At 37.7% G+C, this 24,133-nt stretch overlaps 1 protein-coding gene across 1 annotated transcript in view; it reads left to right on the top strand.

The window, feature by feature from the left end:
• The first annotated feature begins 971 nt into the window (after nucleotides 1–971).
• BZW2 (basic leucine zipper and W2 domains 2) overlaps nucleotides 972–24,133 on the top strand; it is a 76,731-nt gene continuing 53,569 nt past the window's right edge. The window contains exons 1-2 of the mRNA XM_007946164.2: nucleotides 972–1,029; nucleotides 9,142–9,318. Coding sequence (XP_007944355.1) covers nucleotides 972–1,029; nucleotides 9,142–9,318 — 235 coding nt within the window. The remainder of the gene's footprint in view (nucleotides 1,030–9,141; nucleotides 9,319–24,133) is intronic.

The raw sequence follows: 24,133 nt of genomic DNA, 5'->3' as shown, positions 1-24,133 counted from the left end.
ACCTGATAACAACATTAATTAATTAATTAACATTGCTAAGTAATGTTTTAGGTACTGAAGATACAATATTGAGTAAAACTTATCAAGTCCCTGCCCTCATGGAGATTATACCTCCTGGGGAAAACAGACATGGGCAAACAGATAATAAAAAATGCCAGCCAGGCACTGATAAGGACTCTGAAGAGAAATACAGCTGGGTAAGGAGAGAATGATGAGGGCCCTCGTTAGTTAGGGTAGTCAGAGGAGGTCTCTCTGGAGAGGAGGCATTCAATTGAATGCAGAGAATAAGCCAGGTGAACATCTAGGGAAAATCCTTCCCGTGACAATGGCAAGTACAAAGCTTCAGAAACAGACCTGGCCAGACATGTTAGAAGAACAATGAAGGCAATGTGGCTGGAGCACAGTGAGTGATGAAAGTTATGTGCAAGGACCAGAAATGTGCGGTTAGGTATAATTTATTCTCTTTCTTTTTTTTTTAAGGCTTCATAATGTTCCATTTGATGACTGGTTTGTAATTTATTTAAGCAGACTCCTATTTATGGACATTTAATGCTCTGATTTTTCATGAATTTAACAATGCTACAACTGATTCCTATTACATACAAACACAAACACACACAAATACACACATATTTGCATACTTCTGTGGTTGTAATTGTAGGATAATTTCCTAGAAATAGAGCTTCTGGACCACAAGTTATACATATTTAAAATTTTTATAAATATTATCCAAATCGTCCCCAAAGCATTGTCTAGTTTATCCTTTATGTAAAAGTTTATCTGTGGTTGTTTTTCCCATGTCTTTTACCAACACTGAGTATTATTAAACTTTTTAAATTTTTGCTAATCCATTATTTCAGATAATATTTCATTTTAAAAAATATATTTGGTATAGATGAAGTTGAACATAGGCTTATTAGGTATATTATTATTTGAAATACAATCTTTTTTTCTTTATTTTCAGAAATTTTATGAATAAGCATCAGAAGCCAGTGCTAACAGGCCAGCGGTTCAAAACTCGGAAAAGGGGTAGGTTGTGTTGTATGTTTGTGGTGTGTGTGTTTAAAAGTCTAATCAAAATATAAAATTGGAGGGGAAGAATTATAATGATCCCTGTTTCCACTTAACCTCACTAAGTCCATACATTTGAGCTCTGGGTATAGAATCTGAAGTTCTGATAAAAGCTACAGAACTGCCAATTCCTTAGGTGGTTGATGGACAAATCATTTAACTTATCTGAGCTTTGGGATCTTTATCTACAAAGTGGAGATAATTACATCTGTTCTAGTTGCATTAGTCTAGTTGTTGTTGTTGTTATGTGCCGTCAAGTCAGACCGGACTCATAGCAACCCCTGCTTGGGTTTCTGAGGCAGCAGCTCTGGTAGCATAGTGGCTAAAGCACTTGACTGCTAACCAGAAGGCTGGCGGTTCAAACCCACCAGCCACTCCTCGGAAGGAAGGTTGGGCAGTCCTACTTCCGTAGTGATACTGCCTCGGAAACCCAAGGAGGGGTCGCTATGAGTTGGGGCCAACTCGACGGCACATAACAACAACAACAACAACAATCACTACGGAAGTAGATTGCCTCATCTTCCTTCTGAGGAGTGGCTGATGAGTTTTAACCAGCCTTCTGGTTAGCAGTCAAGTGCCTTAGGCACTATGCTACCAGAGCTCCATAGTGAATAAGGCATTTGGCTGCTAACCAGGTCAGCAGTTCAAACCCACAAGCCACTCTGTGGAAGGAAGATGGGGCAATCTATTTCCATAAAGATTTACAGCCTAAGAAGACCCAACGTGGATCTCTGTAAGTCAAAATCAACTCAGTGGCAGTGAGTTTGGCGTTTTGTTTTGTTTGAAAGCTAGGAAGGCAATTGATAAACTTTACTATTTTTTGACATAAGCATTTTTAATTTGGTTTTTGCTTTCTTTGTTGTTTCTGAGAATGTGTTGATGGCAAAGAGAGTAAGACTAAGAGAAAAGAAACTAGGGAGACAGATACTAAAGAGGGTTTTACATGTTCAGAAGTTAAGAAGTAGGATTAAAACTGCTGCCCTATATACCTTTATAATTCATATCATATTTTCAGGAATCTTTTATTGTGGGAAGAGTAGTCAAAGATCCAGTTCAGTAATGACTGGTAAAATTACTGTTGGTGTGAGTGACTTCTCTTGGTGTTGTAATATTCATCTTGGTGTACTTTCTGTTCAAAGAATATGTCATCAGTGCTGAGGCAGCACTAGTCTGTCCTCTTTCAATGCTGTATCCACTTAAGTAGCAAGTGTAATCATAAAGATAGTAAAGCAGCCCCAAAGCCGTAGAACATTTGGATCAGAAGAGTTTGCAAGATTTACTAGATAGCTGTAAGGTTGAATTTACCTGTAAAGGCTGCATGTGTTGCGTTCACACTGAAAAATGAAAATAAAAAAAATAGAAAGTAAAAAAAAAAGGTTACTTGTACAATATTTTTGTCTGATATGCTTTTTTCATTCGTAGCTCATCCTCATAAGCTTAAGTACAAGCGTAGCATGAGAAACTTCTCTCTGTTTAGTCCTCATCCCAGTCTTACAAATTGTGTCCCTGCTAAATTTCCCTCCTTGTAATCTGAAACAAATACAAACACTAGGTACTAAGTAGCATCCATTGTGTTGTTGATCATTAAAGCAGTATTAAAAAAAAAAAAGATGATTTCAAAAGAATTTAATCAGTAAGAACAATAAAGCTTAGAAACCTAATTACAATTAAGCCATTGTTCGGCCTAGTAACATGATAATATTTAATATATGCCCATCTGCAAAGTGCAGAAAAGTTTGCTCTTGCAGCATGCCTGCTGAGTATATGTGTTAATCTCAGACCTGTATCTCCAGCTCAGTCAGCTTTATTAGTGTGACGCTGATTCACTGCAACTGAGCACGAGAGCCAAGAGAGAGGGCCCAGGAACGTGTTGCACAGCAGCAGACGTGATCCAACGGGAAAACTGGCCCTTAGAGGCGGTCTTCAGTTTGAAACTGGAAGGGTTTTCTCTCTGGACTGGATTATCTCTGATTCGTTAGGTGGTCAAGATTGTGCCTGGGTCTTTTGCTGGTGTAGTACTCAGAAAGAGCTTCTTGAGAAATAGACTTTCTATTATTCAGTTGGTCTGGATTTATGTATCTCAGGTCTGTTGGGGATTTATGCAGAGTTCGAACCATTTTGTGCCGAACTGCTGACTGGGAGGGAAAAAAAAATGGAGTCAAGATCATTTTCTGTTCTTCAAAATAGTGAATCACCTCCTGGATGATTTATTATGTCTTGGCTTTTCTTTGCTTCAGATAAATGGTTAGCAATTTCTCAGAGCTGAGGAAAAAAAACTCGTGAGAATATTTCAAGGTCATTTTGATTGTCTGTCTTCTGAAGATTTGTCTTCAGTTTGAATCACTTTCCTAGCAAAGCCAATGCTCTTCCATGCCAAGTTAGGACAAAAATGTACTTCTTACCGGTTAACATTAAAATATAAACAGGAAGTATCATATCGTATAGAACTCCATCTAGACCCTCTTTTCCTATATGAGATATTCATGTCTTTCTTACATTCCTCAAAGAAATTATGTTTTCTAGTGTTGCTTGCAGGATTCTGAAAGGAGATGAAAATTTCTTCCAAGTCAATACTGTACTTTGCTAAATGAAATATTTAATAACTGAATTGGCCTCCCTGTACATTTTATAGGGAAATTGGATCAAAATTAGTAAAAAGAGGAGAGAAGAAAAAAAAAGACCAGATTATAGGCATCCAGAGTGACTCCAAACTTGGGTTTCTCCCTGAGACATTAGATCTGTCCTGGTTAAATTTGCAATAAGTGGTATTGATAACTAATTAAGTAAGCCTTTAAATGTTGAAATATATGTATATGTCGGTGGGTGTGTAGTTAGAAAACTACATGATATTTCTAATTCATTGCCTGTACCTTAGTGATGTTATTCATTAACACTTTGGGAAAATACTGTGTTAATCGGTTTTTGTACTTTTCATAGTAAGCAATATATTTAAGTAATTTACAGGCATATTTATGAGTCAGAAATAGACCAGTTTTTCTGTGTCCATATACCGGCTATTATAGCTAACTCTTCAGTGTGATCCACCAACACAGTATAAATTTGAGACCCTAATTTCATACTTTCCATCTCAAGTGAGGTTCGATCTGCCAAATGGAAACTCAAGGAAGCAATGACATGTTTGCTTTAGGATTTTGTTAGTATTTCTGCTAGGCTGTCCTTAAATGAAATATAAACTACATTAATGTTGTTTCAGATGAAAATGAATCTTTGAATAAAGTGTTGTTTTGTTTCCCAAAACTCCCATTGATGTTCTTGACATTTTCTTGTACTCCCCTTGATGGATTATCTTAGCAGGTAAGAGCACATTTTAGCCTGCAAGAGAATAAATCCTGCACTAAAGGAGTAGATAACATTTCAAGACGCCTACCCTTAGTGAAGTTAAGCTATAAGCAGTCATTTGGACCTAATACATTATTGCTCACTGTGGAAATGTACCTGGCCATGATATGCTTCCTTCATCCTTTTTATTTTTTCTTAGCAATTCTTTTGGAAAATTATAATCAGAGAATGAAAGAAAGCTTTTTAGAAACAGAAGTCTTTAAGTTGTCTAAGATTCAAAACAAATTCATCTGAATGAATTCTTCACAGCAATACTTTATTTACCAACTTATATTTCCCAGGGTCTCAATCTGTAATTTTAAAATCATCAAAGTCTGTTCTACCACCTGATTTAGCATGTGAGCATGTTGTCCTGCTATTGCTGGGACCACCTCAATTGATTTTGGAAGCTGGTCGCAAGACTTAATAAACAGCTGTGGTCTTTTTATTTCTCATGTTCTCATGTATAGGAAAGAAAACATCTTTCTCTGTGAGAGGGAGGAGAATCACACCCTTTTGCTACATCCTACTTAGAAGGTGAAGTAGCCTTGGCTTGCCAAAGAGTTCTCCCTGCATAGTCAGTTTTTCCCTCCTCCAGCTCTGCATAATATATTCCTCTAGAAAACGATCGTGGTTTTCTCCCTGACTATACAAGAAGACTCTAATTAATTTTTTTTTCACAAGTCAACATTTTCATGTTCTTGGCTACCTAATGTTAAACTTATGTGACATCAGAGACTTTTATCTCTTATTCATGACTAATACTGTTCGAGTGAACTTAAGTATGTCTTTATGTTATCTTACACTGTGACTCTGAAGGTACTAGGAATGTTATTCTCTGGTTCTGATGCTGTGGTGTTAACCATTTGCAACCATCCCTTCTGTTAGACTCCTCCAAGTGACAAGTCTGCATAATCTAGACAGTGGCTGTCAGGTTTTTAAGTATAGTTTTTAATTTTATCAAAGTTATGCATGTACATTGTTTAAATAGTCAAGTAGTTCTGTAAAACTTGTTATAACAACAGCAATCTTAATTTCCCCCTTTCTCCCCAGTGGAAATCTTTCAACATGTTTAGCTGATTCTTTGGCTCTTTACTTTCATGTAGCCAAATGTCTATTTCTTGATTTTTTTTCCTGTTAAAAATATTTGTGGTAGTTATGTTTGTGTATCATCTTGGCTGGGCAGCTGGTGGTAGTTATTCCCCATGATGAGACTGGCCATCAACTTCATAATGAGATCTACCACAAGCAGCTGAGTAGCTGCGTTGGGAATGTGGTCTGCTTCCTGTATATAAGGAGAAGTCTTGGGAATGGTCTCTAGCCCATGGCACGCTTTGAACCTGCAGGGTAGCCATGTCATTGCTCAGCAGCCTGCTATGCTCTGCTGACCTTGGGACTTACAATGGACTTAAGTTAATGGCCTGCCATGTGGTTTGGTAACTTTGGGATTGTGCCTTTTTACTTGTCAACCTTGGGCTTGGCAGCCTCAGCAGACAGCAGCTGTCTGAGTGAAGAAACGCCTCTAGCTCCAGTGGGCCAGGAGCAGGAGGCAGAGCTGGACCCCAAGGTTGAGGGGCTTTCACCCAGCCCCTAGAGCCTGGCACTTTGCACTTGGACTTAAAGCCTCCAAATTATAAGAATAAGCTCCTGTTTGTTAAGGCCATCCCATTTGTGGTATATTTCTTGTTAGAGCGTCACTAGGTAACCAGAACAGTATTACATATTGACTTCCTACTATTCAAGATAAGGATTCAGCTTTTCACTGCTCCCCACTGTGTACCTCCTGTCCTCTAGACTTTCGTTATATCATAATTTTGGTTAGACCAGAGGTTACTGTATATATTATTATGACTTTGTACATTCTACTCACAGCTTCGGAGCACTAGTGGTGCGACTGGTTAAGCACATGGCAGATCTGCAGGAGAAAAGCCTGCTTCCATAAAGATTACAGCCAAGAGAACCCTATAGGGTAGCTCTACTCTGTCACGTGGGGTTGCTGTGAGTTGGAATTGACTTGACACTACCAACCACGATAGTAATCACAGTTTAACTGTGATCTCATTACTTTTATTTTTCTGGACATTATTTTCTAATCCTGATCTAATAAAAATAGTTTCTTAAATTAGTTTTCCTTGACTTAGAACGAATCAACCCTAAACTTTCCCTTTGTTATATAAATTTATTGAATACAAACACTTTAGAAATTATAGCAGTTACCTAATGTTGAAGGAATTCTCATATATCGTATTATGTAATTATATTGAAGAACTTTATTCTGGTTGAGTTACTCTCTAAGACAATTGTGTGGGTGTCAGCTTGAGATATCCTTTCATCACAGTCCTGGAGAGTGCGGAGACCATTCTCTTATGTGAATTCCCCTTTTCCTGGGTTCTCATGCCTTACTCTTTCTTCAAAGTCCCTTGTTTTGGTGGAGTATATCCTTCAGTAGCTTTCCAAAACAGACTATATGATAAATCATTTTTGAGGCTTTAAAAGTCTCAAAATAAATTTATTCTCCTCTTACTGTTGATATTATTTAGCTGGATACTAGAATTCTACTTTGGAAATCATTTTCCCTCAGAACTTTGAAGTAATTTCTTCTAGTTTTTGCTGTTTCTTTTGAGAAATTCAATGTCATTCTGTTTCTTGGTACTTTATACGTGACTTGTTTTTTTGCCCCAGAAATCTGCAGATAGCTGTGTGTTCCCAGTGTTCTGGAATTTCACGATGATGAATGTGCCTTGTGTGGATCTACTTTCATTCATTATGCTGGGTGCCAAGATGACCTTTTATTTGGAAACTCATGTCCTTCAGTTCTGTGAAACTTTCTGGATTTTTTAAAAAAATAATTTCCTTTGTTTTTTCATTTTCTCTTTTGTGGCTACTTATTTCGATATTGGGTTGCTTTACCCTTTTCCTAACTTATTGCTCCAATTTCGCAGTTCATACCTGCCCAGTGGCTCCATAGGAGAAAGACCTGATGATCTGTTCCCATGGAGATTGCAGCCTAGAAAAATCCCTGGGGCAGTTCTACTCTGTCGTATGACTCACTATGAGTCAAAATCAGTTTCACAGCACTTAACAACAACAAATACTGTTCTAGAGTTGTTATCTGTATTCACGGAGGGAAAAAACATTGAGAATGTCTGTATACCCCTCAAGCTTCTGCAGCAGTTTCTCAAAGTGTGTTTCAAACTCATCAGAATCCCGAAACCCTTTCAGAAAGCTGTGTGTTGAAACCTTGCCATTTCACATATTCTCTCATGAGTTTACAGGGGAGTTTTCAGAGGCTGCAACAGATTGAATTCAGCAGATAGAATCCATCTGTCCTCTATTAAGCCAGATACTAAGAGATTTGCAAAAATATAGAACAGTGCCACCTTTCTGACTAGTTTGTTGTTGTTTATAAGTGAATATTTTTAAGTTTTCTGTTTTCATTTCTAATAAAGTGTCCATAGATATGATATCTATAACAAAAGCTCTTTGGAATCATCAGTACTTTTTAATTTTTTTAATGGTTTAGGTGAAAGTTTACGGAAGAAATTAACTTTCTACTCAACAGTTTGTAAACATTTTGTTCATCAACATTAGTTGCAATTCCTGCAGGGTAACAGTAGTCTTCGCACTTCCTCCCTGGCTTCCCTGTTTCCATTCGTCCTTCCTTCCTGCCCCTTCTGATGTCTGAACTTTGTTTTGGGGCAAATGCTGCCCTTTGGTCCTGTATGGTTGATTATTCTGAGGAGTACATTCCTCTTAAGTGTTATTTTTCACTTCATGGGTCTGTCAGTTGTTTGGCTGCAACGTGATCTCTGGGGGTGGGTTCATTTCCTGGTTTGAAGAACATCTAAAGGCCATAGTCTCAGGAGTTCCACCATCTCTATCAGACCAAAAAGTCTGGTCTGTTTTATGATTTTGAATTTCTTCTACATTGTTCTCCCATTTTGTCCAGGGCCTTCCATGGCTTCAATCAGAGCAGTTGGTAGTGATAGCTGGGTACCATCTAGCTCTTCTGGCCTCAGGGTAGTAGAGACTGTGGTTAGCATGATCCATTGTTTCATTGAGTCTTTGATTTTCTTCACTCTTTTTTCTTCTGGACTTTGAGAGACCAACATTTGCATCTTAGATGGCATTAGTACTTTTTTTAAGAGTGTCAAGGAGTCATGAGGCCAAAAAGTTTAAGAACCTCTGCTCTGATGTTATATATAATATATACATGTAGGTTTATATTTTAAATATTTAAATACATTGGAATACTTTATCTTATAAAAGAAATGTCCCTCTCTCCCAACACTTATTTGTTTGTTTTTATTTATATACCTTCTCTTTTTATTTGGTGATTCTCACTGGATCATTATCTTTATCTTAGGAGAAAAAGAAGAATCTAAGTTTTGAGTGTTATGCTGTTTAATTTTTTTCCTGATGATAAGGTTTAATAAATAACATTGGCCTATCATATGTACTTAGACACAATCACAAATTTTATTATGTGTTAGATGGAGTAAAAATATTTTTGTGGCCTCGATGAGCAGAAATAAATTTGCTTAAATAAATGTTTAAAGAGCTTTCAGAGCACAGAAATCTAATAGAAAAAGCTATCGTCCTCTGACTTAAATAAAAACACTATCAAACAAAGAAGGGTAAATAATGGAAAAGTATGGTCAGTTTCTTTGGAGAGTATGATGTGTTAAAAAAAATAGATAAATAATAATTTTTTTTATTTTTTTATTTTAGATGAAAAAGAGAAATTCGAACCCACAGTCTTCAGGGATACACTCGTGCAGGGGCTTAATGAGGCTGGGGATGACCTTGAAGCTGTAGCTAAGTTTCTGGACTCGACAGGCTCAAGATTGGATTATCGTCGCTATGCAGACACACTCTTCGATATCCTGGTGGCTGGCAGCATGCTTGGTAAACCACGTGTTACAGCATCTTCTTGTAGTATATCAATTTAAAATCCTAATGAATTATTTCCTTAAAATACTTAGGTAGTTTAGAATTCTTATAAGTGTACACTTATTAGCGTTAATTAAAAATATATAAATGGTAGTCTCTATGGTTTTGAAAGAGATTACAATTTGAAATGTTGTTAATATGACTGTGAAATGATTATTGCTTATTGAAGGCATAGATTTGAGGATTTTTATTGATATTACACCACAATTGGCCACTTTGATCTAGCTAAAAACCAACTTTCCCATGTGCCCCTAATTCTTAAATGTTTCTGGAGTGGACATAGGAGACATATTTTTTTGGATTGTTTCTTTTTTTCTTTTTAGTTATAGTTCAGGTGAAAGTTTCAGAGCAAATTAGTTTTCCACTTGACAATTGGTATACAGTTTCGTTCGTGGCATTGGTTGCAATCCCCTCCATATGATAGCACTCTTCTCACTTCCTCCTGGGTTCCCCTTTTCCATTTGTTCTTTCCTGCTCCTTCCTGACTTCTGAGCTTTGTTTTATGTGCAAATGCCCTTTTGGTTTCTTAGGGTTGATTGTTTTGAGTACATTCCTCCCTAGCATTATTATTCACTTTATAGGTCTGTCTGTTTGGCTGAAAGTAGATTCCTAGAGATGGGTTCAGTTCTAGGCTTGAAGGTTGGACCACATTCTCAAGGGTTCCACCAGTGTCCATCAGACCAGTAAGTCTGGTCTTACTTATCTTTTTGAATTTTCTTCTATATATTTTTTTCTCCTTCTCTGTCAAGGACTTTCTAATGTAATCCCAATCAGAGCACTCAGTAGTTGTAGCCAGGCACCATCTAGTTCTTCTGGTAGAAGTGTTGTTTGCATAATTTTGTGTATGTCATTAGACCCTGCCAGTATACTATGTAGGAGCTCAAATCCCATAGACATCTTTTCTTTTTAATCTCTCTTTTGTTGTTGTTGTTGTTGTTGTTGTTGTTGTTATGTGCCATCAAGTTGGACCCGACTCATAGCAACCCCTCCTTGAGTTTCTGAGGTGGGATCACTATGGAAGAAGATTGCCCAGCCTTCTTTCTGAGGAGCCGCTGGTGGGTTTGAACCACCAGCCTTCTGGTTAGCAGTCAAGTTCCTTAGGCACTACACTGCAATGAAATACAACTATGTCAACAAATTTAAGAAATATCCAAAGCCCAGTTAATGCCATTTTAGCCATATATAATAATATAGTTTAAGAAGCACTAGCTGGATAGTAGGCAAGAGTTAATTCTGGTGAAGAGAAAGGCAGTACGCAATATGGGGCAGTCAGCACAATGTGACCAAGTCAAGGGAAGACACTGAGAGGTACACAAGAATAAAGGACAATTTTCATAAATGCAAGAACTTATACAGTCTATAACAGCAGTATAACTAATGTTGTTATGTGCCCTTGAGTTGCACCCGATTCATAGCAACTCCTCCTTGGGTTTCTAAGGTGGTATCACAGCAGAAGTAGAGTGTCTAACCTTCCTTCTGAGGAGTGTAACTAATAATAGATACATATTGAGGGAGGTCATACAAAAGTATACCTGTATACATATGTAGGTAAAATAATGGATATTTCTACATGCATGTTTGAAAATGCTGTATATATACTCATATATATAACAGAGCATATAGGGGACACAGTTACAGACAATATGTTTGCATCAGGACTGAAGTACTAGACATGAAGGCTAAGGACCATAGTGTTGGGGTACAACTAACTCAATTGGCAAAGGAGTTGATAAAGATAATGTTCTATATCCTAGTCTGGTGAATAGTGTCTGGGATCTTAAAAGCTTATAAGCAGTAATATATGAAGCAACTATTGGTCTCTTCCCACCTGGAGCAAAAGGGAATAAGAAAAATGAAAACTCTATGAAGCAGTTAGTACAAAGGATTAATGGCCCACATGAACCACGGACCCCTGTAACCTGAGATGAGAAGAACTAGATGGTGCCCGGCTACCATTACTGACTACTCTGACCAAGAAAGTAGAAAGTTCTGGGTTACAAGAGGTTTAAAAAAAAAAAGACTTACTGGACAGCAAGAGACTAGAGCAAGCCTGAGCCTGTTGCCCTGAGAAAACCTTCTAACTTGAAACTAAGCATGCTCCCAGAGGCCACCTTCCAGCCAAATAATAGAATAATAATACAAACAACATGGAGAATGTGCTCCTTGGAATAATCAACTATATGAAACCAACAAGCAACATTTGTCCAAAACCGAAGATGAGAAGACAAATAGAATCGGGGAACCCAGGGATGAAATAGGGAGAGTGCTGACACATTGCAGGGACTGCAACCAATGTTGAACAATTTGTGTATGAACAAATGATTGGGAAAACTAATTTGCTATGTAAACTTTTACCTAAGGCACTATAAAATGTTTAAAAATATATGTAGTTAAACCTAGTTTTTAAAAATCATTTCAAGTATAGTTAAGCTCCCTGGGTATTACAAATGGTTAAGTACTCTGCTGCTAACCAAAATGTTGGTAGTTCAAGCCACATAGAAACTCCTCAAAAAAAAAAAGGCCTGGTGATCTGCTTCCGAAAAGTCAGTCTTGAAAGCCTTATGTAATGCAGTTCTACTGTATACACTTGGAGTTGCCATGAGTCAGAATACATTTGATGGCAACTGTGGTAGTTAAGGCTATGTGTCACCTTGGCTGGGGCAGGTTTTGAGTGGCTCGGCAACTGGATGTAGTGATTCTCCATGATGAGACTGATAAATCAACTCCATGGTGGAATCTGCTGTGAACAGCTGGGTAGCTGCCCTAGGGATGTGGTCTGCTTCCAGTATATAGGAAGGCACTTTGAGAAAGGTCTTGAGCTTTTTGGTACATCTGGATCCTGCATTTGGTTGAATATGCATCTCAGTGGCCTGCCATGTTATCTGCTGATCTTGAGACTCATTTCAGGACTTGAACTAGTGGCTTGCCATGTTGCTTGATAAGCTTGGGACTTGGGCCATTTTACTTGTCGACCTTGGGTTTGTCAGCCTCAGCAGCCAGCAGATGCCTGAGGTAGGAGATGCCTCCAGCTTCAGTGGGTCGGGAGCAAGAGGCAGAGCTGAGGCCCAAGGTTGAGGGGCTTTCTCCCAGCCCTTAGAGCTGGCACTGTGAACTCAGACTTCAAGCCTCTTAAACTGTAAGAGAATAAATCGCTGTTTGTTAGAGCCGTACACTGGTGGCATGTCTGTTACAGCAGCACTAGAGAACCAAAACACCAACTAATAACAACATAACCATTTATTTTTTTCCTCATAGACAAAAAGTCTTAGACCTTATTGTTAAGGTTAAGTGCCATTGAGTTGGCCTCCAACTCATGGCAACCTCATGTGTTACATAGTAAAATTGCTCCATAGAATTTTCTTAGCACTAATCTTTATGGAAGAGCTCTGGTGGCGTAGTGCCTAAGGCACTTGACTGCTAAACAGAAGGCTGGCAGTTCAAACCCACCAGCCACTCCTTGGAAGGAAGACTGGGCAATCTACTTCTGTAGTGATACTGCCTCAGAAACCCAAGGAGGGGTCGCTATGACTCAGTCCAACTCAACAGCACATAACAACAAGAACAATCTTCATGGAGACAGTTAGTCAGGCCTTTGTTCTGTGAAGCCAGTGAGTGAAGCCTACTAATAGCTGTTTGCAAACCACTTGTGCCACCTTGACTTCTAAATTTTGATTCTTATAATTAGTCTATGATAACGATATATCAGTCAATTCTCATTATGGCAACTCCATGTGTTGGAGAGTAGAACTGTATTCTCTGTAGTTTTCATGACTGTGAACTTTTGGAAGCAGATCTCCAGGCCTTTCTTCTGAGGCACTTCTGGATGGGTTTGAACCACAAGCCTATCTGTTAGTAGTCACTATTTGCATCACCCATGTACCCAGAAGTGGTCAAATCCCACAGACCAATGATTTTCAGCTGCCTGGGGAGTACTTGAAAATGTGCAGAAGTGCTTTGGTTGTTACAAAGACTTAAGAATGAGGGTCATATAGTCGCAGGGGACATCAAGCTCAATTGGCCTAACATACTATACAAAACATTGTTCCACCTCCTACTTTGGCGAGTAGCGACTGGAATCTTAAAAGCTAGCAAGCTGCCATCTAGATGCAACGATGGGTCTCTCCTCGTCAAGAAGAAAGAAGAAAACCAAAATTAGTGGAAACAATCAGTCCTAGCGACTGGTACACCATCCAATCAGCAACCTATACAACTATGAGACCAGAAGAACTAAATGGTGCCCAACTACCACTGTCATCCACTTGGAAGGGATGTAGGAGATCCTGCATAGAGAGGGAGAACAATGTGGAACAAAACTCAAAATCATTTGGAGGGAAAAAAAAAAAAAAGAGAAGGTGGGGACCAGGTTTGCTGGTCCAATAGAGCCTGGTGGAACCACTGAGACTATGGCCTCAAGCTGCCCTTCAGGTCTGGAATTGAACCCACACCTGTGGTTTCCAGCCAAACAAAGTACAGGCATGTAAGTTAAACATTTACCTCAAGTAGACACACGCCCTGGAGAGAACAATCATGGGAGAAGGAAGGGCTGCTTATGCACAGGGAGACAGCTCAGGGGGCAGGAGAGTTTGGATGGATGGACACTGGGAAGAGGTAACTATGGGGAGGAAGTGGGAGGGGAGCTGTTGCATTGTGGTAAACTGTGGTCAATGACATGAGACAAAGTATATGTGAACTGCTGTATGGAAAGTGAATTTGCTCTGTAAATCTTCACCCAAATCAAAATAAAATAAAATAAAATAAAAATGAAATACCTTTACTGATGATGTCAAAAAAAAAAAGAATGAGGGTCAGTTATGCTACCTATTCTGCTATTGCAAGTGACAGTCAACAAAATGAAGAATTGCCCTGCCCAAAATGCCATCAGTGCCTTTCATCAGGAAACACTCCTTATGTCAGTCTACCTTAACACTGTGTGTGCACCTTCTTCCATTTTGAGTTGGAGCCACTAGTAAATTGTTTTATTTCAAACTTTTTGTTTTGTTACATGACCCCATTTATCACCCAACCCTCTATTCTACATTTCTGAGTTTTAACATATACTGAATTAACTTTGTTATTGTTTACAAAGATTGTACATTATCACTGTTGATAAATCAAGTCCAGGTAAAGAAGCTATATGTGATGTGCTCAGATCCCAATATCCAGAGATAACCATTGTTACTGTTTTGGGTAATACCCTTCTAGAAATATCTTTAATTACCTAAATACACAAATTTTTTAATATGTGCTGATATTATACTAATATGATACTGTTTATGCTGTTTTGTAAATGAATTTTTACTCAGCAATATGTTGTTACTTTTCATGCTCATGCTTGTTACCTTGAATGATTTTGAAAAGAAACTAATGATAAATATTTTAGTTGTTTCTAGTTTTCCCTATTATCAACAACATAATCAGTGTCTGTATACACATGTCTTTGTGCTCTTCTCCGATTATGTCCTTATGTATTTAGCAAGGAGTTAATGAATTAAATCATGGTGATATCTATGTATCTATCTACAGCACCTTATCTGAGAGCAAGAGGAAGGAAAGAAAAAACAGCCCTCAAAAGGAATTCTCTAATCTACTTTTGTCAAAAACCATGAGTTCCTATTTACCTACATCTTAACAATATTGTTGTTGTTAGGTATTGTCAATTTTGTCTAGATCATTATCAATTGTGTAAGTAGTAAATATTTTTCATTTAAAACTTTTAAATTAATACTAAAGTTAAACATTTTCTGATATGATTTTTTGGCTTTTTGTATTCTTTTGTGAAATACTGTGATACATTGTTTGCCTAATTTTTTCTTTTGGAATATTATTTTCATTAATCATATAATTGTATTGATGTCATGGTAAACTTGATGCAAGAAAAATCTTCAGCTACATTTGGTTCTTCACTGAAGTCACACACATCATTGGTCAATAATCTGGATCCTTTTCATTCCTTGATGACTTCCTAGAAACCAGAATTAGAAATTCTTATAAGAAACCATATTATTTTAATATATTTCTATCAATTTCTAATACTTTAATAAGTATAATTCAAGAAAATTCTGCACAAGCATTAAAAAGCTTATTCAGAGGCTATCAGTCTGTACTCTCTAGCTGGGCATGTTAAATGTTGACTGCTAGAAGAACCATATGAATGTGGGTGAGAATATCAGAGTGTTCTAAATTGGAGAATATCTAGGGATTGAATGTGTTGCTGTCCAGGGGATAAATTAGGCTTGAAACCTTCCTTCAGTATTTCTCTTGACTCAGCTTATTACCTTAAATTTATATGGACTTTGCTCATATTTACTTTTCAGTCCCTTCCCCTTCTTAGACAGTCTCCAATACTTTCTTCTTTGGATTAAATTTGGGAAAAAATAAACTTGAGCTTCGGGGTTTTAAAAAAAAAAAAAAAACACACACACACACTCTGACAAAGATTTTTATAAAAAGACAAAAAAAATTGTACAGAGTTAGAGAGCTATTCCAGGCTCTCTTTTCTTTCTGTTCCAAACTTTGTCTCTAGTAATGTCACGTACTCCTGGCTATAAAGATACAGTCTTTCTCACTCTTGAATTTTAAACTTACATATCTCATGAGTACCTCAAACACATGTCCAAAATTAATTTCCCATCATAGACACCTTCCCTATTCATTGTCTCATCTCAGTGAGTGGCATCCTCAGACACTTTGTTGTTCACTCTGGGCACCATCCTTAATGTTTTAATCTCCTTTCCTACTCATGTAATATCATGTCCTATCAAAATTTCAGGTCCTAACAATTCTATTTCCTTAATATTTCTTGAATCTGTTTGATTTTCTCTACCCTCAGTAATACTACCTTAGCTAAAGCTATTATTATCTCTCTCCTGGATTATTGTGGAAGCCTCTAAAGTGGCCCTCTGCTTTTGATTTCACATCCCTCTGTAACCGTTCTGTACCTTTGCAATATCCTAAATGACCTAAATTCTCCCTTAACTCTTGAGCTTTATATAGACAGTTCCCATTAACCAGAATGCTCTTAAGTCCTCTTCCTTTCCAGGGTAACTCTTGTTAACCCTTTAAGACTCAGTTAGATGTCAACCACTGGAGAGAGTCTTCCACATCCCCCCAAGTTTGACTTATGTCCCACTTATATAGGATGCCCAAGTACCATGTACTTTAATCATACTATTTTTTATTTGCCTATTGACTACTTATCATCTGTTAGAACAGTGTTTATCAACCCTGGCTATACATTAGAAATACCTGGGGAACTTTTTAAAAATATTAATGTCTGAGCATCACCCAAAACCAATTATATCAGATTCTCTGAAGGTAGACCCAAGCACTGTTCTCCCCCCACCCCAAATTCCTGCTGCAGTTCTTATGTTCAGTCAGAGTTGATAATCACTGTTAATGACTCTGTGTTTCCTGTGAAAAGGACCTGCATTGTTTTAACACCCATAGACCTAGGAGCGCATTTAAAATATTTCAGTTCAATGAATGAAATTAAGTAAGTTCTTTCATCCCACCAGTTACAATTTAGGCACACACACACATGCTAATTTCCAAGCTTTTATTAAGATCATAACTTTCTGATTACATACTTGCATTTTAAATTCAATAATGTTTTTACTTGCAAAAATTTGGCTTCTTTTATATAACATATAATTAAAGTATTTTTGCATACTCTTAAATCTTTCAACATTTAAAGATAGTGGCATTACTGGGAGACAAAATAAGCTTGATGGTTAAAATTTATGCCTTTGGAGACATGTTCTTTTTCACTATACAATGATGCCTTCAAATTACAACTTAGTGATCAGAATAGCTGAGAGTGCCATCTAAGTAACTGACTTTACTATGGTAATTAACCCAAATCTTTATGTTGAGTTTCTCTACCAAACAGAAGTCCATTTGTATTACCTTCCCATTTTAAGTGATACATGGGCATTTTGTTTTGTTTTATTTTCATTTATTTTTAATCCAGGATACAAGTCAAGTGAAAATATTGACATTAAAAAAAATAGTGCAAGAAGACTTCGGTAAGATGGAGGAATAGGTAGACAAGTGACACAGACTCTCTTCAACAAAAAAAAGAAAAACCAATTGACAAAAATACAGAAGATAATCTTAGAGCCCTGAGCTTTGAAAGGAACTATACAGAAGTGGATTAAGCACCAACTACTGGAAAAACCTGAACGAAAACAGTGAATACAGAAACGGTTGGAGCTGTGGACTGTCAGCTACTCTGATGAGACCAACAGCCTGAATATTTCCAAGTGGTGTTGGGACCTGAGAATTGACCTAAAGATGAGCCCTGGTCATAAAGCGTGAAGGGACAACTTCACTGGTCCTATGGCTAGGAAGGGAAACAGCAAGGAGGGAGACAAACTGATCTGTGGACTTTTCTGCTCTCTGGAGGGTGCAGCCATTTTGATTGTTTATAAGCGGTGACCATTTTGGATATTTAAAGTGACTGAGGGCACAGCCATTTTGAATCTTTACAGTGGCAACCATTTTGGATTTTAAAAGAACAGCATTCTCATTCTGATTCCAGGGACCTAAGAATAGGCTCTGTTTGCCAAGGTTGGCAGGGACATATAAGCGGCTGACAACAGGAAAGGAGACAGGAGGTAAGTGTATAAGTGCTGTCAACTAGTGAATAGAGGAGCACAGCACAGTACCCTGCTTGTGTAGAAAACATACAAACAAAACAAAGAAAATGAAAATCGTGGGCAAGTCCCTCCAACATACAATTACCAATTAAATATAAACACAAAAATGTCACAATGCCTTGGAGACAACAGAGCATCACAGTCCATACAAAGAAGCAAGATAAAGGAGGAGAAACAAGGGACCAGGTACAGACATTACTATATACTATATTTGTCTTTCTGTGATTGACTTATTTCACTCAGCATAATGTCCTCCAAGTTCATCCATATTATGCGGTGTTTTGCAGACTGTACATTATTCTTTAGTGCTGCATAGCATTCTATTATGCGTGTGTACCATAGTTTGGTCATCTACTCTTCCGCTGATGGGCACATAGGTTGTTTCCATCTTTTTGCTCCAAATGATTTTGAGTTTTGTTCCACGTTGTTCTGCCTCTCTATTCAGGATCTCCTACATAGATTCCCCTCCAAGTGGTTGACAGTGGTAGCCAGGCACCATCTAGTTGTTCTGGTCTCATAGTCGTATAGGCTGTGGATCACATGGTGTACCAGTCGCTAAGGCTAATTATTTCCATGAAATTTTTATTTTCTTCTTTATTCTTTGCTCTGGATGAGGAGAGACCCATCATTGCATCTAGATGGCTGCTTGCAAGCCTTTAAGATCCCAGTCGCTACTTGCCAAAGTAGGAGGTAGAACAATGTTTTGTGTAGTATGTTATGCCAATTGAGCTTGACGTCACCTGTGACTATGGTCCCGAGCCCACCAGTTCAACTACTTGGTCCCTCTGGTAAAAACTTATTCTTAAGAAAAAAATACTCATTTCAAAATCATACTTTTCAGTTATATTATTTCTATTAGATAGAAATCATTAGCCCCGAGTTTTAAGAAGATTGTTATCTTGGTAGAATCTTGTTCCGGGTGGATGTATTCATGACAAAGGGCTAATTAAATCCTATGCATAAATTAATCAAATGAAAATAGACCCACAAAGGAGCTGATTTCTTTAAAGACTAATTTACTGTAAAACTGTATGCTGGTGTCTGAAGCCTGTGGAGATGATAAGCTAAGGAAAGTATAACTTGAATTTTCATTTGTGTGTGTCTACTGGCCAACTCGATGGCAAATAACAACAACAACAACACTAAAAATGTTGGCTATTTGTAGCCCTTTTCACCCAAACATCTGAAGTAATATCAAATCAAGGCAGCTATACATTCAAAACAAAACAAAATATCAGAAATGGCTGGTGAATAGATAATAATTGCCTTTTTCACCATTGATCATTATTGTACCCTTGGTGTCTAGGGCACTATCCAGTAAAAGTATATATTCAACAAGTGTTTGTTGAGTATATGAAAAACATTAATTTGATCTAATCTAACCTTTTACAACCTTCTACAATGAGGTGGAATCGGAAAACAAAAATACCTAGTGTTCTGAGAGTTCCAGTAAGATGGCAAAATAGGCAAAAAGACTGCACAGACCCTCTTCAACAAAGAAAAGGGGAACCAGTTAACACAGATACAGAAGACAATCCTGGACCCCTGAGGTTTGAAGGGAAGGATATAGAAGCAGACTAAACATCAACTAGCAGAAGAATTTGCATGAAAACACCAAAAAAGGAGACATACAAAACTCCAGTCTGGCAAGGATCCTGACAGTCCGTACGGCTTGGATATTGCTGAGTGGTGGTAGGACCTAAGAATTAACCTAAAAATCAGCCCTGCTAGCCAGGGACTGCACAGAGGACAGTCTGGTAGCTGGTGAATAAAAGGGGAAGCAGCGAAGAGGAAGGTGGGCTGAGCCGTGGACTTTTGAGTGTCTGGAGGGAGCAGCCATTTTGAATGTTTACAAGCAGTTTGACCATTTTGGATATTTAAAATGACAGCATTCTTCCAGATTCCAGAAACTTAAGAGCAGGCTCCACTTGCCTGGAACCCTAAGGACATTCTGGACCTGGACGACTAGAAAAGTGTGACATTCCCCTTGTTACTCTTATACCTCACACCCCCTTGATGAATGGAGGTGCAGCCATCCCTCACTCTCACCCACCTTCTGGGCCAGCATGAATCCCATCCCAGTCTGCATGCTCAGACAGAGCCTGGGTGCCCTGCCCCGCCCTGCCCAATTTTTTTTTTTTTTTTTTTTTTCTGTTTTCTGTTTTTTACTTTGTTTTTGTCTGTTTAAAAATTACTATTTATATATAAAGTTGAACATGTGCTCAGGACCATAGTTGCAGAGGATATCAAGCACAATTGGCATAACATACTACACAAAACATTGTTCCACCTTCTACTTTGGCGAGTAGTGACTGGGATCTTAAAAGCTTACAAGCTGCCATCTAGATGCAACGATGGGTCTCTCCTTGTCCAGAGCAAAGAAGAATGAAGAAAACCAAAAATTCATGGAAACAATTACTCCCAGTGACTGGTACACCATGCAGTCTGCAGCCTATACAACCATAGAACCAGAAGAACTAGATGGTGCCTGGCTACTACTGTCAACCACTTGGAAGGGGATCTCTAAGTTGATAGAGAGGGAGGACAATGTGGAACAAAACTCAATCATTTGGAGACAAAAAAAGGAGGGGACCAGGTTTGCTGGTCCAATATAGTCTGGTGGAACCACTGAGACTATGGCCCTAGCTGCCCTTCAGATCTGGAATTGAACCCACGCCTGTGGCTTCCAGCCAAACAATAGGCAGGCATATGAGTTGAACATTTACCTGAGGTAGAGAAACTCCTTGGAGAGAACAATCATGGGAGAAAAAAAGGGCTGCTTATGCACAGGGAGACAGCTCTGGGGGTAGGAGTGCATGGAAGGATGGGAAAAAAAAAAATGAAAAAAATTACTATTATTATTACTACTTTTGTCCTTTTTACTATTATTCTTTATTCTTCCCCTCCTAGGTTCTAGTTTTCAGCTTTTTTTCTTTTCCCTGTTCCTGGTTGCGATTTTTTTTTTCCTTCTTATGGTTAACCCCATTCCTCGTTTTTCTTTTTGTGTTTTTCTCTTTGCGTTTTTCACAGTTTTTTCTTCATTATTCTCCTTTGCTACCGTTTTTCTCTTCTTGCCCTGTCCCCAAATATTGCAGGGGTTTTGTTTTGTTTTGTTGTGTTTTTTCCCCTTTTTCTTTTTTTTGGTTACTGTTCCTCTGTGATTACATGGTATGGTTTTTTGTCATTTGCTTTTACTTTTTTGATGGTCATTCAATTGTTATTTTTCTCTAACTGAGTGGAAGACAGTAACAGTCCCCATATGACACAACTACACCTACACCTCCTGCAGCTTCACTTACTGAGTGAGAGCCACTACTTCCTTCTCCACCAATGGGCCAACGATAAACAACCACCAAAAAAGAGCCTGACTCACCCTTGGCTGCTCTTCACAAACAATTAACAGAGTTCTAAATACAACAATGCCATGATGTCTCAGAGACAACAGATCATCACAGTCCACACAAAGAAGCAAGATAAAGTGGTAGAAACAAGGGAGCAGGATACAGCCCCAGAACACATCCCTGAGGAAGAAACAGCATTGGAACTCCGTGGTAAGGAATTCAAAAGAATTATCTTTAGGTATCTTCAGAGGATTGAGAGACAGACCAAAGAAAACAGACAAAACCCTAGAAAAAAATTGGAAGAAAGTAAAAGAAAAAAGTGACAAAATAAATGAAAAATTAGAAATGATTCTAAATCTACAGATAGAAATGCAGAAGGTTATTACTAAATTGTCAGAAATAGATAACACATTGAAAGGGCAAAAGAGTAGAATTGAAGTAGTGGAAGACAGACTTAATGAGCTTGATGACAGATACCTGAATATTTCTTTGCAAAGGGATCAATCAGAAAAAAGATAAAAACAAAATGAAGAAAGCCTTAAGGTTTATGTGAGATACCATCAATAGAAATAACCTAGTTGTCATTGGAATTCCAGAACAGGAAGAGAAAAAGAAAACCACTGAGAAAATTGCCCAAGATTTCTTGGAGGAGAACTTCCTTGTTATGATGAAAAATAAGAAGATATCCATTCAGGAAGTCCGAAAACCCCAAACAGGATAGACCCCAAAAGAAAATCATCAAGACATATCATCATCAAACTCATCAAACCCAGACAAAAAGAAAAGAATTCTGAAAGTAGCATGGGAAAAACAAAAAAGGTACTTACAAAGGACAACCAGTAAGAATAGCTCTGATTTCTCAGCAGAAGCCATGCAAGCGAGAAGGCAAGGGAATGGTGTATATATAAAACCCTGAAAGAGAAAAATATTCAACCAAGAATTATATACCCATCAAAATTGTCCATCAAATATGATGGTGAAATTAGGAGATTTCCAGATAAGCAGAAACTAAGGGAATTTGTTAAAACCAGGCCAACCTTACAAGAAATGCTAAAGGTAGTCTTTTGAACAGAGAACCCAAAATAGCGAACAAAAACCAACCATTAATACACAAGATGACATAATCCAGAAACCACAGCTATGACAACAACCAATTTATACTTGTTGATAATTACACTGAATGTTAATGGATTAAATGCACCACTCAAGAGACAGAGAGTTGCAGATTGGATGAGAAAACAAAACCCATCAATATGCTGTCAACAAGAGACACACCTTAGAGACAAAGACAAAAATAAACTAAAAAGCAAAGGTTGGAAAAAGATGTATCAAGCAAATGGCAATCAAAAAAGTGCAGGGGCGGGAATACTAATTTCTGATCAAATTGACTTGAAGTCAAAAACTACCATATAAAACAAGGAAGGACATTATATAATGATTAAAGGGTCAATTGAACATGAAGATAAAACCATAATAAATATCTATGGACCCAATGAAAGAGCCCCAAAATACATAAATCAGACTTTAAAAGAGTTGAAATGTCAAACAGATGACTCCACAGTCATAGTGGAAGACTTTAATACACCACTTTCAATGAAAGATAGAACAACTGGAAAGAAGTTCAACAAAGATGCAGAAGATCTAAACAATACAATCCACCAACTTGACCTTATAGACATCTACAGAGCACTTCACCCAACAGCAGCACAATATACATTCTTTTCCAGTGCACATGGAACATTTTCCATGATAGATCATAGGTTCAGCCATAAAGCAAGCCTTTATAAATTTAAAAACATTGAAATACTGCAGAGCATCTTCTTAGATCATAATGCTTAAAATTAGAAATCAACAATAGGAAGATCAACAGAAAAAGAGTAAACATATTGAAACTGAACAGCACCCTCCTTGAGAAAGACTGGGTAAGAGAAGAAATAAAAATTGAAAATCAAAACTTCCTTGAATCAAACAAGAATGAAAACACAACATACCAAAATCTTTGGGACACAGCAAAAGCAGTAATCAGAAGCCAATTTATAGCAATACATGCACACATGAAAAAGAAGAAAGAGCCAAAATCAACACTTTAACCCAACATCCCCAACAGTTAGAAAAAGTACAGCAAGAAAAGCCTACAGCCACCAGAAGAAAGGAAATTTTAAAGATTTGAGCAGAAATTAATGAAACAGAAAATAGAAGGGCAATAGGAAAAAATCAACAAGACCAGAAGTTGGTTGTTTGAAAAGATTAATAAAGTTGACAAACCACTGGCAAATTTAGCAAAGGAAAACAGGGAGATAATACAGATAACACAAATAAGAAATGAAATGAGTGACATCACAATAGAACCAACTGAAATTAAAAGGATATCAGGATACTTATGAAGAACTGTACTCAAACAAATTTGAAAATCTGGAAGAAATGGACAGATTTCTAGAAACACAGCACTTATCTAAACTAACACAGACTGATGTGGAAAAGTTGAAAAGATCCACAACAAAAGAAGAAATTGAACAGGTCATCAAAAAATTACCAACAAAAAAAAGTTCTGGCCCAGATGGTTTCACCAGAGAATTCCACCAAACATTCAAAGAAGAACTGACACCAGTCCTGCTCAAACTATTCCAAAACATAGAAAACGATGGAATCCTCCCTAATTCATTTGGTGAAGTAAGCATAACCTTGATACCAAAACCAGGCAAAGACTCACTCAAAAGGAAAACTACAGACCAATATCCCTCATGAATATAGATGCAAAAATCTTTAACAAAA

Source organism: Orycteropus afer, unplaced genomic scaffold (assembly GCF_000298275.1).
Source record: "Orycteropus afer afer isolate SDZICR_OR568_19922 unplaced genomic scaffold, OryAfe1.0 scaffold00008, whole genome shotgun sequence".
Taxonomy (NCBI): Eukaryota; Metazoa; Chordata; class Mammalia; order Tubulidentata; family Orycteropodidae; genus Orycteropus; species Orycteropus afer.
The sequence above is the reverse complement of the archived record's forward strand: the minus strand, read 5'-3'. Positions and strand labels throughout refer to the sequence as shown.